Genomic DNA, 17,804 nt, shown 5'->3' on the forward strand with positions numbered 1-17,804 from the left:
ATACTGCAGTGATACATTGGACGAGTGGGCTGTTCCAGAAAATTCCGTCCCACGTGCCCGGGGGTATTTAAAGCGGCAAACCACCAATACTGCCGTATTATTTTGGACACGTGGACTATTCTAAAAAAATTTTGTCCCACGCGCTCGAGGGCATTTAAAGCGGCATATCAGCGACACATCGGGAGATTGGGCTATTGCAGAGAGTTTGGTCACAAGGGCATTTGAAATGGTATACCAGGCAATACTGCCGTGATATATTGAACGAGTGGGCTATATCAGAAAATTTGGTCCAATGAGCACAAGGGCATTTATGGCGGCAAACCAACAATACTGCCGCGATACTTTGGACGAGTAGGTTTATTCAAGAAAATTTGATCCCAAGGGAATTTGGAGCAGATGACAATCAACGCAATAGCCGCGTATCCGATATAATATTGTGTATTTTATATACACTATGAGTTGAGGAAGTACTTTTTCCTCTGATACAACAGGTTTTTTTCATACGTGTATGAGGTAATCCAACGCGGAAGCGATTAAATATTCACGATCATGCATGGAAAGGTTTTATTTTATTCTCTTAGTATATTTATTTATTTATTCTGCAAAGCGATGAGTTAGGTACAAGATTGAGATGTACATCAAGACAAAAGTGAAAATGGCAATTCATGCTGAGTCAATAACCTGCTAGAGCTTATGTGCGCGTTGGACTGAGCTATCCGAGGATGATGTTACTCTCCGCTACCCATACAAAAGATTTTAACAGCTGGCTCATGCGAAGAGATATTTTGGAAAGAGAATTCAGTTGCCCCTGCGGGGAATCGAACCATCACCTCCTAGAGATAGAAGGCCTCCGCACTCTGCCTGTGACGTCAGTAAGTAGTCTATTTTCCCTCAGAATATTCAGGGGGAAAAATTCCCTGCTTGTGCCAGTATCAATGTTGTGAGGAAAAGAAATGATCGAAATTGGCGATTTCTATGCCCCACATCCAATCACTATGCGGCTTTTGTGAGGCAATCAGGAAGATTCGACGCCAAAATAAGAAGAAACGAAATACGATGCTGAGTGGCAAACTTGCTAGGTAGACTGAATGACGTTTATGGCAAACACTGCAGAGGCCTTCTATCTCTAGGAGCTGATGATCGAACTCACGTCCTTTCACTTTCCGGGTGAACGCCGTAGACCACTAGACTACAGAGGCATCGATTATCTGAATATTTCCTTTGAGCTCGTGTGCACTGAACGGGACCGTACATGGACGGTCAGGCCAAAGTTCACAATTGCTGACATTGACACCAGATGGCGACTTATTCGAGGATCCGAGGATGGTGTCACTCTCCTCTATCCATACAAAGGTTTTTAACAGCTGGCTGATGCGAAGATATATTGAGCTATATTGTCAACATATTGGCTCACAAAACTTAGATTTGTAGATTTAAAACAATGTTTGGAATTTATACTTAAACTTTTTTCAAAATAATGTTTTTTTGACTATAAATCAGTGTTCCATCCCGTATCCCATTTTATAAGCAGGGCCGCTCTTCGATGAGCGAATGATTTTTCAATGTCCTGTATGAATCCCGATTAACCGCATTTTTATGAATGGAATATGGTCAGCTTTTAACCTGTATATTTTCCATTTAAACACTTTTCGCGGGCCGTATGGAACCCCTCTGCAGGCCTCATCTGGTCCGCGAGCAGGAAATTATGCATCCTCGGTATACGGTGCCTGTTTCTCGAATGGGCAAACGGGGGCATATGCCCAGGGCCAAAAAATTTCAAGGGGCCTCCAAAGTTTTTTTGCATATCTGCTTTCCCATCTTGTCGAATTATTTAATGTAAAATTGAATACTCCTAATGAAGATGAAAAGTAAGCAAATGCCATATCATACATACTTCTGAATTTATTATAGTAATTATGCACAATTGTGTGTGCGTACTACATTATAATACCCCTCTAACTACCCCTCAATGAACGCAATAAATACAAGGTAATTACTTAAGTCCATTAAGCCTAGCCGGCAATTATTTGTACTTACATTACAAATTCGAACCGTTGATTCTAGAGGCATACTTTCAGTTAGAAAAAGTGCAGTCGGCTCCGCTTAATCGGATATCAACGATTCCAGCACACAGTATCCGATTAAGCGGGTCATCAGATTATGCGAGAAGCAACTCGATTGCCGTTTTACAACGTTAGTGTAGTTTGTATATTTTCTGAACACGGACTTGATAACAATCACGTGACACAAGCGGCCTATGAGCCCGGCACACAATGGCATTTCCAGCCAAAGAAAACGTGACCACGTTTTTTTTTATTTTCCCCATTGAAATATATATACATTAAAAGTCAATTAATTGGCGTTGAAAATATAATTAATTACCGGGAGGAAGGAGAGAAAGGATTCACCGTTACGAAATACGTAATACTTCGGACGTAGACCATACTGTCAGCATAGCAGGAAAGAGATAGGATGGAAAAAAATAATAGTAATAAAGTGGCGCTCGTAGAGGTTAATTAAATTTTCCATTGCCTCACACGAAACGTCTGGGCCTCATGCAATCCATAAATAGAGAAGTATTAAGAGCCGCATCCACACCACTCACGTTTAAAAGTGTTCCTATAAGAGTGATACGCAGTCCTCATCTTAATGAGGACCTACACTATTTCTTTTTTAAACTTGTTTCTCAATCCCTTTGTTAACCTAATTATTATCACAATAAGATGCGAAATAATTACCTTCCAGGCATTTGTTTTTTTAGACGTCTGATCATCTCGTGATCAAGATGTCCTAAACACGCGATGCAACACAGCTAGCCAAATATGGTTCCTCTGATGTGGTGGTCAATTTGAATTGCTTAATATGCGAATCAGGAAATATTTTAGTGTGCAATGTACTGGTTCATTTGAGATTGTTTTTTTAAATGTGTTCTATTGAAAATATTGAATAGTGGTATTTTTTTAACATAATCCGAGCCGTATTCGGGCGACACGAACAGTCCGGCAATATTTTTTTTGGTTCAAAGATTTTTGCTATAGCTTAAGATGCTCCTAAAGTTGGGCTAGCACGCGGCGTAAAATATTTATTTGTTCCGCTATGAAGCTGGGTAAACACCCTCCGTGCTACGCGATTCTCAGCTGCGCAAAACCGGTTTTATAAGGGTGGCTACGCAAAATCGACCATTATAATAGCACGAGCTGCACACCTCAATACCAGTTTTTTTGCGTTGGTTGAAGCTGCGTAGCGCTGCGGGTGAGAGCCTGGCTTTCAACACCCTGTACGCTAGCCATAACACGCGATTTGTGCGGCGTGATTAATGGGAATATGCACTGCTCATGAAGAGGTTTTATATTTCACCCCTTTCTCCTCCTGTTTCGTTTCAACCATGTTCCCCTGGCTTCTTTGTCTTATCCAGCCACCCTTCTCCTACCCCAAAGCGAGACCCTTTATAAGTAACATAATGAACTAACTTTTTGCGTATTAATACGAGTTTTATGAATACATAATGCAAATGTCGATGTCCGAACTCCTGTACTACAACTCAGTGAGTTTCCCTATTGTAAAAGTTGTACGCAGGGCTGTGTCAACCCCTCCCCGGGCAAATATTGTTCCTGGGGCCATACTCGGCAATAAGCAACAGATTACATAAATGCATAATTACATATTACCAAATTTACAGTAGTAGACATCATCGATGTTTGCCCGTGTTTCCCAAAGTGGACAATATTGCTCTCTCGAGAAAGCGATGGAATAGTCCATAGGGTGGTAGAAGAAGCTATGAATAAAACAAGGATCCTATGGCGTGGTTTGGGGGGGGGGGGAGAGGAAAAATATCTCTGAAGAAATCTTGCATCAGTGTGACAGATTCTATCTACTTGAAGAAAGGGGACGAAGAAACAAAAAGTTTGGAAACTCTGATATAGTCCCTTGGACCATATATGTTCGGATAGGGTATGACGTAAGACGGCCATGGTTCTATGGGCGTACAGTTCAGTTGAAGTTCGAACCGAGCAAGATCAGGCTCTGTCGTCGCTAACGCGATATAAGCTCAGTATCCTAGAGGGGATGTGGTCGTGCCGGAGAAAACTACCACATAACATAATACAGAACATTTGCAGTGCTAAAATGAAAGAAATAGTATATGGGCATATCAAGAATTGAATAAATATTGTCTAAGGCTTCTCTGGGTACCCTAAAATAGAGGCCCCCGAACTTATTGTATAACTTGATTCTCTTCCTAAATGTCTGACCTCGCACGTTTTTTGTAGTTGCACAATATGAATACACATACATGACTAGGGGTCCTAATAAGGACCCGAATTATTTTTTTCTCCTTTTAACTCAGAATTTTCTCTGGCAGGACCACGCCCTCCGGGGCAAGAGCTTATATAACGTAAGCGACAGAGCCTGGTCATGCTCGGTCCGTTCTGTAAATGTCATGAGGGGTACTCTATCGAGTAGTACATGGGGATCTGATGACGAGCATATGCAGTTCAAAATATGGTACAGCACATTCGCAGGGAGGCAGCACAGCTGGATTCTTTAATTACACCCCCCCCCCCCCACCATACTCGAAACATTCATTTCTTCACATCTACATTTTCTCAGTTCTCTCTGGTCTTCTAAACACAACCTGTCACGGCTCCCCTTCCACTTGATTTTCGCCCGTGGTCTCCTTAGAATATCTCAAGAGAGCAGAGGGGACATACAGCACCATAATGAGAACAACTGTTGCAGATAAGAATGAGCACTCAAAATAAACTTTCCCCGCTCATTTATCTCGTGTATGTGTACTTAATGAAGGTCACGTGGAAAACATTATAATTAGGTTTCGACAGGTGTTAACGAAACACTCATTTACCGGAAGGCTTCGATTTACGTCACGTGCCAGTGTCACGGGTCGTTCGGGCCCCGTGGCGGCATGTCTCTCGATTCGAGAAAGAAACTCTCTAGGAAAAGTTGCTACGCGAGAAAGAGATATACAATGTGTATAACCTCCTGGAGCTGTACGGCAATGACATAATTTTGTACGTACCATTTCTTACTTGTTGCTCTGACCTTCACTTCCCTTTGCTGCACCTTGACTAAACACAACGTTATTGATTTGCTCCTGGGGGGAGTTTCGGTGAAAGGCTCTGCATCTGTTTTAGGCACACACACACACCACTATCGCAATAGATCTTGTAGGATTGCTAAAGAAAATATTAACATACACAACGTTCTCATCCTGGGATTTTTTCCGATTCTTTAAAATTGAGTACAATACTTTATTCATGGCAGTTTTATATCGGTATTCAAGAACCTAGATCACGATTGTTTAACCCTTTGATGGGTGTCGTTCGGTTTTCTCAGTCACTCAACCCTTTGACGAGCGCCAGCCTTCACCCACGTTCATTCGAACGTGAGTGATTTTTCTAACTGCTCACTGGCAGTAATGGCAATTGAATGGTGCAAATGTTTTGAATATAAAAGTAAATGGTGCTAATTTTGAATACAAAATAAAATCTGCATTTTTAATGAAAAGGAATGTTGCGAAATTTATGAACTTGGACGGCCGTGCTACTTTTTTTTTTCGCAGACGAGACAAGCTTATAAAACGTCCTGTATTTAAGAGGATTACTTCAAATTTTTATTGCTTATTTTACTTGTTTAAGTGAGTGATACCTCTTGGGCGCGGTAGCCCAGGTCGATAAGATACTCGCACAAAGTACCAAAGGATGTGCAGAGGTGTCGCGAGTTCGATACCCGGTTCGTCCTTGTCAGAAAACTTTCCTGACACACGGGTACAACAGAAATGGCGACATGACCACAGAAAAAATTGCTACCTCAGTGAGTCCCCCATCGAGGGGTTGGTGCGCTAACCCCTCGATGGGTAGAAATTGTAGGTTCCGATCTAATTAGCCCTCGTGTGCAGAAAATGACCGTGGTGCGACAAAAATGATAAATGATGATCAGTGATACCTCGTCTACGGTGTTGTTTTAGTGTCACTGGTATGCGCGAGTGGTATTTTTGTAATATTTTAATAATCTATTAATTAAGAAATATTTATACCAAAGAAATAATAGCAAGAGTGATATCTTTTGATTCGAAATAGTAATAACTTCAAACATTTTACATTTGCTTCCCATGTTTTTATGTTGTAGTTGCACATTGGTAATAACAAACTCCAAGGCTTTCAAAAGGTACACCTAATTCAAATGAAAACAAAAATGAAATTCAAATTTATATTAGAAAGTTCAGAAGATAATTGGAATTATCTGTCTCAAATTGGCTTTCAATTAACCCAATAAGAGATTAACGTACGTGATTCAACTGAAATGAATCCGAGAAAAATATTTTTAGTAGAAGTTACCTCATAAGCAAATGCAAATTATTTAGCTTATTTTAAATGTCTAAATACCTGAACGAAGAAAGTCGATAAATAAACAGATACTAATGAAAATCGAAAAGATAATTTTGTAAAGGATTCAGCGAAATGCGGAGTACAGCGATCATGCAAACTACCGTAATTAACAAAGTAGTAAAGCGGACGCACTCGGTTTTGCAGCTACTTCACCGCACACCATCTCCAGTCATATACCTTCATACGGCAATTCCCAACCAGTGGAGGTAGATTTGGGGGGGGGGGGTTATGAAGGCGCCATCTATCAGTAATCGCCCCCGGCTACGTATGTAAAGAACTTTTTCGCGATGTTCTTGTCCGGATTCGAACTAGTGAACCTTGACGGTAACCTTCATAGTGGAAGACGAGCATCTCACCACTGCACCGCTCCGACTCAAGCGTGACGTCAGCTGGTACCGACTCCAGAGCCCCTCATGAGACAGCCTTTGATCGATCTACAACAACCACTGGCAAAATTTGTATCATCTTCCATTCCGGTATATCATAGTTTTCCCGCTGATTGTTATCTAGTCACAATCATTCTCCTACGTAATGGTGAGAGAGAGAGAGCGTTTTCGCTCCCTTCCGTTTGTACTCGGGGCGATAATATAACGTGTGATGGATAGATAGCTCGTCTAAAAAGGCAGTCTTACATGAACTTTAACAATGTCCAGATGAAGTCCTCACGGGTAAAGAGTGATTAGGAAAATACATCAAAAACCAATTAATTATCGACCAATGGATAATTAAGTTTTTACGTGACCTCCATGCGAGCTCGAATTTACTAAGAATTCCGGAGGTAATTCATTAATTTCGCTCCGAGATGAAGCCATTTGCGCTCTCTTAAGAGGAAAAAGAGGGTTCATCCCCTTATTTTCTTGGAGCAATTTTCCCAATGCACTTAATTACAGTTTTTCTTGGAATTTTTGAGTGAAAAATAATTTTTTTAGCTGCTAAAATGATTCATTATCATGAAGTTCATGAACACAATTTTTTTAAATTAAAAAATTTAATTTATTTGATTTTTTTTCCAATTCACTTCCCTCATAATTAGTCAAGTTATGATTAAGAACCAATGTTATTAAAAACCAACAAAATGTGGAGAGTCATTTCCTATACGTTAAATGCATGATTGATATGCTATAAGTAATTAGTAAATTTGATTTTTTTATTTTTTGATTAAAAAATATAATTTGCATAATACTCTGGTGCCGCATAACCAGAAATATTCCCTGTGAGATGTTGGAGGAAATTGCTTTTGGTTATGAAGGGCTTCGATCAAGATTAGTGATCGGACAGGTAGATAATTAGAAAGGACTCGTGATTGCGTCCTTCTATGGCAATGTCCAGCTGATATTGGTTTTCAATCTCGTCACTCAAAAGTATGCTCAGCTGGCTTTTAGGCACACCTTATAGATATATTTAATAACCGACATGCTGTAGATCCGTGGTATCCAACTTGCGGTACACGTACTTCTGTTGGTACGTGACAGGCCATTCAGGGGTACCTGAGGAGAAATTAGAGTGATTAATTGCGACACTATATCATAGCTGCCAAGTCTCTCGAATTTTAGCTTCATCTCTCGACGTCCCGAATAGTTCTTACATCTGCCGAATTTTTACGAAAATCACAAAAAAATCCGTAATTGTCCCTAAAACTTCCCCACGTCATTTAAAAAGAATCTCCGCTTCCTGAAAACAATCCCTAAGGAACTTCTTGTGGGGCAAAAAGTCTTTTGCCTCCATTTTTTTTCCCCGTTTCGAAATGACGTCACACGTCGTAAATGGGGGAATAGTGGAAAATTCCTTTTTAAGGAAGTTTTACAAACCTTCTGAGATGTTAACAAGAAAACTTGTTTGTCTTATCGTGCAGGGAAATAGCTTAGCAGCCAAAAGTCCTGGATAATAATTGAAGATTATAGTGACGCGCATGGGGTCAAAACTTCCTCTTTTGTTGAACTTACATGCGATAACAAAACATGAATACTGATAAGCAAAAAATATTTAATCAGTTTTAAAGATACTTTATTCCCCGATGAATTTCCTTTCATCAAACATTTCAGAAAACTGGCCAACTTTGTCTTTTTATACAAGTTGTGTTACGGACATAAACATCGGCCATGGTGGAAAGTCTGACATCATCACCAATGTGAAATAAATAGAAAAAACATCAAGCAAGTGTCACAAAAAGTCAGTGTTCTTCAGAAATTGATGTTTTTTTAACTTCATCTTCCGATGATTTTGAGGTCATTCACGCAGAATGTTTGTTCACGTCGTTTCTGATTGAACACAATATTTTTTTTTTACATCACCATTGAAATTTTGGCATCCAATTTCACTTGATTTTTGCGTAGGTATTTTATTTCCCACGCTTTAACTTTTATGAGTTGAAAATCCCTATTTCATTTGGAAAAATCCCTTTTGCGTTTATTAGGGAGTGGTTTTAGTATAAAGTACGAGTCCGAGGGGAAAATTTCCCTAATTTTCATTTTCAAAAGTTGGCAGCTATGCTATATAAGGGTAAGTATGCAAGCTTTCTATGTATTTCTAGGAGAACACATACTGGCCATTCCAAGGGATACACAAGCATCACCGACATTTCTAGGGTAAGCAATATCATACGCTTTTGCCTAGGCTATGGGCAAACATCATGAGCATTTCTCAGGATGTTATTTTAGATACGCAAAAAAAAAAAAATCTTCTACAAAATTTGAGAGACATTTTTTTTTTAATCGATGGAATACAAAGCTCAATATTTGAAAAATTTGAGAAAAATATGTTTTCGTTATGAAAATGCTTAAGTAATTCCATATTAAAACGTTATAATTTCTATATAATTATTATTTACTTTTATTTTGCATGTCGACAAAATTACATAAGAAGTATTCGACTAAATAAAACTCCGAATAAACGTTGAAAGACCACATAAACATGATATGATCACATGATATCAACTTAGCTTATAATATAGTTACAATATTATGATCTTTATTGAAACAGTAGATTCAGTGTGTAGAGCCCATTTTTTAGCCCTTATTCATTCCCTTAATATTGTTGCTTCCAGTTTTTTTTCTTTTTTTTCCACTAATTATAAATGCCTTTTTTAGGCATTTATAGTGCCTTTTTGCCTGCCTAGTTTGACCATTTTTAGAGCCTAAACTTCCGGGCTCTATTGGTTTATTTCACCGAATTCATAGGCCTCTGTTAGAATTAACGTCCACACCGCGAGAATGATTCTTTCCCACGTTTACCCGTTGATGTAAATTCTTCAGAGCAGCCGAATCTCACCCATCCGGAGGCCGCAATCATATCATTTGATCGACATCTACTAAAATAATAATAATAAAAAAGACCGATCACACCCTGAAGCAAATGAAAGCCTGACCAAGCCAGCATCAGGCCCAGTGGGAATTAACAACGCGTGGGAAGTCCATCCGTCCGGTCCATCTTATAACCATCGAGTGCGGTGGGTGTTGCGCAGAGGTTGTTTCATCACTTTTTATCTTACGGTGTATTTATTATTAAAACTTTTTGATTAGAAACTTGTTTCTTTTTTTTACTCTTACCACGTATAAAAAGAGTAATGAATTCAAAGCGCCGTTCTTATTTTTTGTGTGTGTGTGTGTGTAGATATTACACGCGGAAAAACGCCGAGCATTCTAACTAATTGACCGTTTAATAACTTCGGTCTCTTGTCGATACTACGAGTTTGCCTTTTTATCGTATCTTAGTCTAGTAGGTAATAAATCAATGTACGTTTTTTCTATTTTTATGGCTCGTACTTTTTCTCCTATAGGAAAAAACGCCGAGTTATATCCTAGAAGTTCGTTACCAGTGTGTGTGTATACCTTTATAATGTACAGTAAAATTTATGCGTGCTTATATGACCCTACGTTAATTGCAGTTATTGGGGAGCGTCTCGAGCTATAAAACACGGATAGCCCATTCCGGAATAATATCTACGGATTTTATCTGCGTGCACGTATTCTTGTAATTCGTACAATATTTATTGCTATATTTTTTATTAGGTGTATTGTGTATGTGCATCCACGGGAGAAAAAATGGTTTCACCGTTTAGAGGTCAATGACGTGCTTGCGTAAATAGTAATCAATATTTTGATTGAGATGCGAATTTTCGATGCCGTTTGTAACGAGTTTTTAAATGCTTCCGTTGTCTGGAATAGATTTATACACACAGCCTGTATTATTCCCTCTCTCACGTTTTTCTATTAGGAGTTTTATTACCTCTTTAGGAAATAAGAATCTGCGGGTGAAGATTCCATTGATATTAACATGGAGGCACGTATCGTGTCTCATTTCATTTTCATTTCATTCCGTGCACCGCCCAGGCTCTATCGACCATTGTCAATTTTAGCCATTGCCCGGATGAGGGGCTGGGCGATGTCGGGTGCTTTATTATGCATATAAAATATAAAATACATGACATTGAATATAAAAACACATTATTAAAAAAAAAAAAGTATATACAGATTTAAATATTTCTATTATACAATTTATTCCGATGAGCTGTTCTGATGTCCTTTCCAGCTTTATTGAGCCCGAGCCCCCTGTTCCTCTCTGTGGCCAAGCGCCAGGTCCTGGACCCATGTCTTCCCTCGTTGGCTTGTTGGCTAGTGTGAGTCCTTCGTGTCACATTGGTCCAACCAGGTGCCAGGTCCTTCAGCATGAGGGGAGGGGGTTGTTCGATTATTCAAAAGCTCCTCAGCTTTTGGTTGGGTGCTTCACGTATCGTGTCTACCGATTCGAATTGAAATCCTTGTCGGAATACGCATGCGTGGTATACCACATCCAATTGTGCAATCGGTGTATAATAGACCAATGGCTTTCAAACTTTTGTCACCCACGACTACCTTATCCAAGGCATGATTTATCTGCGGCTCCTTAGAATAATTTAGAAATAGGTATTTTCACTTATAAAAACACCAATTAAAAGCATAAATAGGCACACAAATCAATATCTCCAGCTCTCTGTGACTAACACTTTGAGAAACACTTCCGTAGACTTTAAGTCTTATCTAAACGTGAGAATTCTTTATTTTGCGAAAGTTTTTGAAGGAAGAAAAATGTTGATCTGAAAAATTTACTCAAGTCTATATCCATTTATAAATAGGCCAATCAAATCTATTTGCTTACCAAAATGTTAAGCGAGATGACTTGCTCCGATGGATACTTTATATTATACAATAAGATTTTCGTTTCCTTTTTGTATCCTATGTATATAATATGACGAGTATAAGACAACCAAAAAATGTCATTGCATGAGGCGCTCCCCCTTCTAATTGCTTCTAAAATATACCTTCATTCTAATATGTACATTCATTCATTCTTAACCCGAAACTTTCCTCCAACTCCCAACCCCAACTGGTCTGTTATCACCCCAAAATTTGTTAATCGCGACAGTACCCAATTGTCTGGGGGAATTTTTTTGTAAAATTTATGTACGTTTATTTCTTTTCCCTTTTTGACGCAAAATAAAGTATTCCAGACTCTACCACGAAGCTGGGCTGGAAGAGTTCTCGGCAACGGGATAAGTCCAGTGGCAAAGTTCTGGCGTTCATTCATTCAGCCATCTATAAATTTTCAATAAAAAATTATAAATTTCAAAATATTTATTTGCATTCAAACTTTTCATAAGATAATCTTGTCTCTTGCAGAATCCACAACCGATACAAAGTACTTACACACAGAAAAACAGAGGTACGATGGTTGGTACAATAATCTCGGCCATCCAGACTGGGGTTCCATCGGTGAGTAAGGTTTCCAGGGAATAATTATTTCCTCTATGAATTAAGAAGCATGATAAATCATTTGATAATATCCATGAAAATCTTAACTGATGTTATTATTCTTGATACGAAACCGCGTTCAACGATATGATGTATTCGTGATTCGTTTCTTCTAAGTACGTAATGACTAGATTCCCATCATTTCCTGAAAGGCGTTAGAAATTTTTCTGCCCAGATTATGATTAATTAAATTCTATCTTTTTTTTTTAAGTATGTTTTCTCGCATTATCTCGTTTGCAGACAGCCAGCTGACGAGGAAAGCTCCTCCATCATACGCGGATGGAGTATACATGCTGGCCGGAGAGGACAGGCCCAGCCCGAGGGCACTCAGTCAAGCTCTCATGGGAGGAGATGATGGTCACCCATCAGTCAGGAACTTGACTGTTCTTTTCCTATTTTTCGGTGAGTTGAAATTAATTACTGATTTTTGCGTATTTAAAAGGGATTCAGTGTAATTCTCGATAATCCGGCAACGCGCTAGTCCGGCCCGTCCACTAATCCGGTGTTTTAGGCGGGTTTTCTTCCCCCCTCCCTCCATATATAGAAGAAAAACATGTCACTGCATGGCTGTGCGCAGAATTTTATATAATTTAGATGGGCTTTTCAACTAACTTTCAGTAATCTGACACATCTTGGTCTCATATGCCGGATTAACAAGGGTCTACTGCGTGTGTGTATTATGTTGCCATTCACATACACTAAATTCTTGGTTTTATTATGTCACCCCGTTTTTACTTGGTGGTATTTTAACTGGTGTTGTCTTCTTGCCATACCAAATTAAGCAATTTACGGCAACACAGAAAAATCGGATGTCTAAAGCCTTTGTTATCATCCTTACATTTTAATTGTTTAAGTGGCACAGCAGATATCACCAAAAACCCCCTTAACATGTAATATCTTGTTTAATGAAGTAGGCGTTCTTCCGATTCGCAGCAGGTGCGAACTAAGGAGTACATGGGAAAAGGTTTTCTATTGAGAAATCAACTTTTGACTACTATGTAGCAATACTGTAAAAAAAAAAAAAAATCGCGTGTAAAAACACGTCTTCATCCTTCCATTCTCAAAACAACGCCGTAAGTCACATTCATGTCACCATGAAATATGAGAACACTTTAACGAGAGGAAAGAAACAAAAAAAAACCTCCTTCGGGCACTGAATTCCATTTTTGTTGAAGACTTTAATGGATTTTACGAGAGATTTTGTGTGAGCTACCGTTTAGTAATTTTTTCTTTTCTTTAGCTTTTCTGGGCTAATCGAAAAAAAATTAATCTTCACCACTGTATTTTTTTTCCGGCACTGACGGATGGATCCATCCATCATTTTGATTCATGGTGTACCAGAGTTTATCTCGATGTGAAACGTTTTACTTAAAGCCGTCGTCGTAAATGTTAAAAAATTGATTAATTTCAGTTTTCTAAATGACACCCACTGATGAGTTTTTTAAGGTCTTTTGTAGAGGAAGAACTGCGCAAGAGAAGGCTTGTGAAAGCGCTCACTCATTTGCTTTTCATGAGATGGCTTCCATTGATAAAGTTATTGAACTCACGGTAGCGTTAAGCATTATGTGGATCGTGCTCTAATGTCGTTTCCGTCTTTGGCAATCATCGATGAAGAAAATGAAACATTAATCAATACAGGGTGGCTAAAAAAAATAACTGTATACGACATTTTTCCCAGATAATCTTTTTATCAATTCTGATTGCAACAAATTGACAATTTGTAACAAACATTTGTTGACAACCACATTAACTTAAATTTGAATTAGCTGCCTTTGGCTGCGGTACACAACTTCAAACGCTGTGTAATTTTGAGCTTCGCGCTGCGCCTCTTCGTTAGAATATTTATCCCATTCCCGACTCTGAGCTTTCTTCAGCGATGCCTAACTTTGGTAGCTCTTAGCACAATCGCAGTTCTTTAAAATAAACCACATGCTGTACTGCATCGGAATGAGATCAGGAGAATATGGTGGCCGTTCAGCAGATTCGATGAAATCAGGGATTTACTGCCGGATACTTTTTGCATTGTGCACTTATTGGAATGGCCAAATGTTTTTTCCAAATTACATTTGACACCATGGAACTGCAACAACTTGCAAAATATCTTTCTGGTAAACACGTTGATTGATTTTGCCATTTTTTCCGCAGAAAACTATTTCTCCATTCAAACAAACACAAAAATGGTTTGGGAAGGACCAAACTCCTTCCCAAACCATAACGGATTGAGGGTTTCTGACGCCATTGAACAATGACTGATGGTCCTGGAACATTCTGGAGACCAGTGTACATCGTTTTGATGATTTTGCGCTTGCTCAATTGTGAAGAGCTTTTCATCTGTGAAAAGAATGTTCTCCCATCGGTTATCAGCGGCCCGACGTGGCAGTGCACGACATCTTTTTAGCTGTACTCGCTTATTTCCATCAGTAAGTTGTTCACACTTTTAGAATTGGTAAGGCCGTCACTCCCAGTTCTTGTTTTGCTATCGAACGCGCGGATTGGTCATTGCCGATTTCACGAGCGATCTTTCTCATTGAGACTCTTGTATTCCGAACGATCCTTTTTTGATGAGCTGGCAGTTAATATTTTGTTGACAGTGCTTTTTAATTCCTCAACCTGACCTGGATGGTCACCTCCATGACCTATCTCCTTAAACCGCTCAATTACCCTTGAGCCAAGTGAACGGGATGCCGCGATTTCGTTTGTCCTTCTGATACAATACGATGATTGCGATACTGTCATTTGGCATTTTTTGTCACAAAGTAAAATGCCCAAATTTATTGAAACCACAAATCATACTCAAGACTATGTTCTTCAACAGATAAGAAAATTAACGAAACTTTCACCAGTCACAGCGTTCGCCAACTTCGAGGTGCGAATGCAAGCCGATCTCCTAATTGAAAAGTCTCGCCGCAGAGAGCAACAGGCCTACAACAGTAAAAAATCTTCAACCATTACACTTATAGTTCGAAAAATATGTGGTAGATGGCAGCACTATAACAAGCATTACAAAGAAACAAGCTTCACGTTAAATTCACAATAAGGACACGCACATTCCAACATGTACCACTTCGTTAGAAGTTCCGCAGACGAATATAGACCAGATACCTGTGTTGTTTAGTAGTAGTCAGAGCGTTCGAAAATTTGTATACACCTATCTTTTTCAGCCGTATATCGGAAAATTTTACTTGAGAAATTCTGATTTTAAAGAATTTGTGTCGGATTTTGATAATTCTGAGTCGATGTGGGAAATTTTAATGAATTATCTTTTATTTTGTCGCCTTTTGTCGTTGTAGGTCAAGTGGTCACGTCCGAGATATTGATGGCCAGTGAGGCGGGATGCCCCATCGAAATGCACAAGATTCTCATCGACACGTGTGACAATATGTACGACAAATCGTGCCAGGGGCACAGGTATATGCCTTTCCACAGGGCGCTCTATGACTCAAAAACAGGCCAGTCTCCAAACAGTCCTAGAGAGCAGGTAAGTCTTGCTACCGATAGCCTATATGGTCTCCCCGCGGCTCTTTTGCCGAATGTGGCTCATGACATTTACCGTCACAGACCTGGATCGGACCACAACCATGAATCCCATCAATTTACAGCCTATAGCAGTTGGTTTGCACCTGATTAGTTTTTTTAGCACGACTTTTCAATCGCTTGGTAGGATCGGCATCAGGTACAATCATCAGATATCGCAAAACCACCGAAAAATCGATGATGTTTGATGTCGAATTCTTGACCCAATCTTCGTTTTCCATCTTCAAAGTCTTCAGCTGCTGGAACCAAAAAATAAAGACCAATCAATAAGAAGACTTCTCTGGATGGAATTATATTCCCAACTTTTTGATTCCAGAAGTTAAAGACTTGTATGGAGAGGGAAAATTTCATTTGCCATCAAGATTTTGCCTATGTGAATTTCTGCAGCATCGATATAGATTCATAGACATAGCCAAAATCTTGATGGCAACTGAAATTTCCCTCTCCATACAAGTCTCTAACTTCTGGAATCAAAAAGTAGAGAATATATTTTTTGGTTCCAGAAGCGGAAAATTCCGTTTGAAGGTGGAAAACGCAGACTGGATCAAGAATTCGGCATTGTGCAACGAACGTCAACAAATAGAAAAAAGTAGCTGATCAATTGCGAACCAGCTGCTATCGGCTCTAAAATAGCAACGATGGAGTTCATGGTTGAGTTCGGATCCAGATCTGCGCCGGAGACCTATAAATTCAGTGTTTTGATGCATAAAATCCATGGTCAAGGCCAAAGATGGCCAAGGCACAATGTATTTGTACGATATCGGCACGAATTTTCCCATACTGTCCAAGCAAGTACACACGTAATTTTCCGTTTGCAGAAACGTCTCGTGTTTTTGTACACTTAATGCGAATATTGAACTATTCTAGATTAACATGCATAACCAAGAAAAACATGCAACACTTATTGGATCAAGTTGATGTAAATTTGCATGAAAATATTCATGTAATAATCCTTTTTAAGTCAGATGTTCTAATTTAGAAAAAAACACACTTTTTTGGGGTGTTCTAATTTTTTGAAACAAAGTAGTAAAAATAAATTGGCACTTTAAGAAACATTCAATCTACTTCGTGCAAATTTTTAGCCGCCGATATGTTCAAGAAGAACCTCTTAGAAGATGATCAGAAAATAAAAATTACAACCATACCCTTAATCTGGGCTTTCCATTTTGAGAATTTCATTAACTGCGCTCGTAAATTTCTAGGGTGTTTGTTTAAAAGAAAATGCATATTGTAAGACCCCCTTCTCTCGCCCATAAAATATTTTTATTCCTTGCAGACTTGCTATAGCAGTTTATTTGCAGCCAAAGGTTATTTGTAGGCAGCAACTGGCGATTTTGCGGACAATTGTAACATTTTTGGCAAGGAAAAAACGATTCCCCGTGATTATGATCCTAATTTCCCGTATTTTTCTCAAGTAAAGTACGGCCACACTAATCATAGTGAAATAACTTCATTTTTGTTCGTTTTTGATCGCATCCGAGTATATTTCTCTTTGCCTTTGACTGTATCGGCCACTTCAATTGCATTTGACAATTCCTTTGGCTACAACTGGCAACTTGCATTTGGAACATCTTTCGCGGGAAGGTCGGAACACTTTGGTTGGCCCGCGGACAGGAGGTTGTGCATCCCTGTTTTTACTAATCACCTGAACGGTATCCGGAACGAAAAGATTACGCTGTTGTAAAAACTATCAACACGAGAATTTCACCCAATGAAATCAGTTTTTAAGGGATGGAGGAGATGGGGGAAATCCATAGCTGTCTAAAGCCTTTGATGGATTACCGAAATATATAATTCGACGGAACCTCGATCGCCTCGAGTAACTGGACTTGGAAACAAAAGCCAATCAGTTTGCTCAAAGAGTCGGTCAAGCTCAATCCTCGATGATTCTACTGGCGAGTGAGTGAAGTGGGCACCTGCCCGCCCCCCCTTTTTTTTTTTTGTAATCCATCTTTCCGTTTATTAACGTGGGCTCCGCAATCAAGACGAAAATTGATTGTGATGGATTACGCATTTTCTTAAAAAAATAATAATAAATGGTATATTATTATATTTTTCGGTTTCCATCAACGTTACGAGT

At 39.1% G+C, this 17,804-nt stretch overlaps 1 protein-coding gene across 1 annotated transcript in view; it reads left to right on the top strand.

Annotated features, from left to right (window-relative positions):
• The window catches only part of LOC149087853 (dual oxidase-like), a 195,313-nt gene that overhangs the window by 62,265 nt on the left and 115,244 nt on the right, over positions 1-17,804 (top strand). The window contains exons 2-4 of the mRNA XM_089242117.1: positions 12,059-12,151; positions 12,431-12,592; positions 15,481-15,668. Of these exons, the coding sequence (XP_089098243.1) occupies positions 12,059-12,151; positions 12,431-12,592; positions 15,481-15,668 (443 nt within the window). The remainder of the gene's footprint in view (positions 1-12,058; positions 12,152-12,430; positions 12,593-15,480; positions 15,669-17,804) is intronic.

The sequence above is a fragment of the Pholcus phalangioides genome, unplaced genomic scaffold, assembly GCF_987345545.1.
Source record: "Pholcus phalangioides strain wild (caught in Gottingen) unplaced genomic scaffold, Ppha-v1.0 ptg000003l_1, whole genome shotgun sequence".
Taxonomy (NCBI): Eukaryota; Metazoa; Arthropoda; class Arachnida; order Araneae; family Pholcidae; genus Pholcus; species Pholcus phalangioides.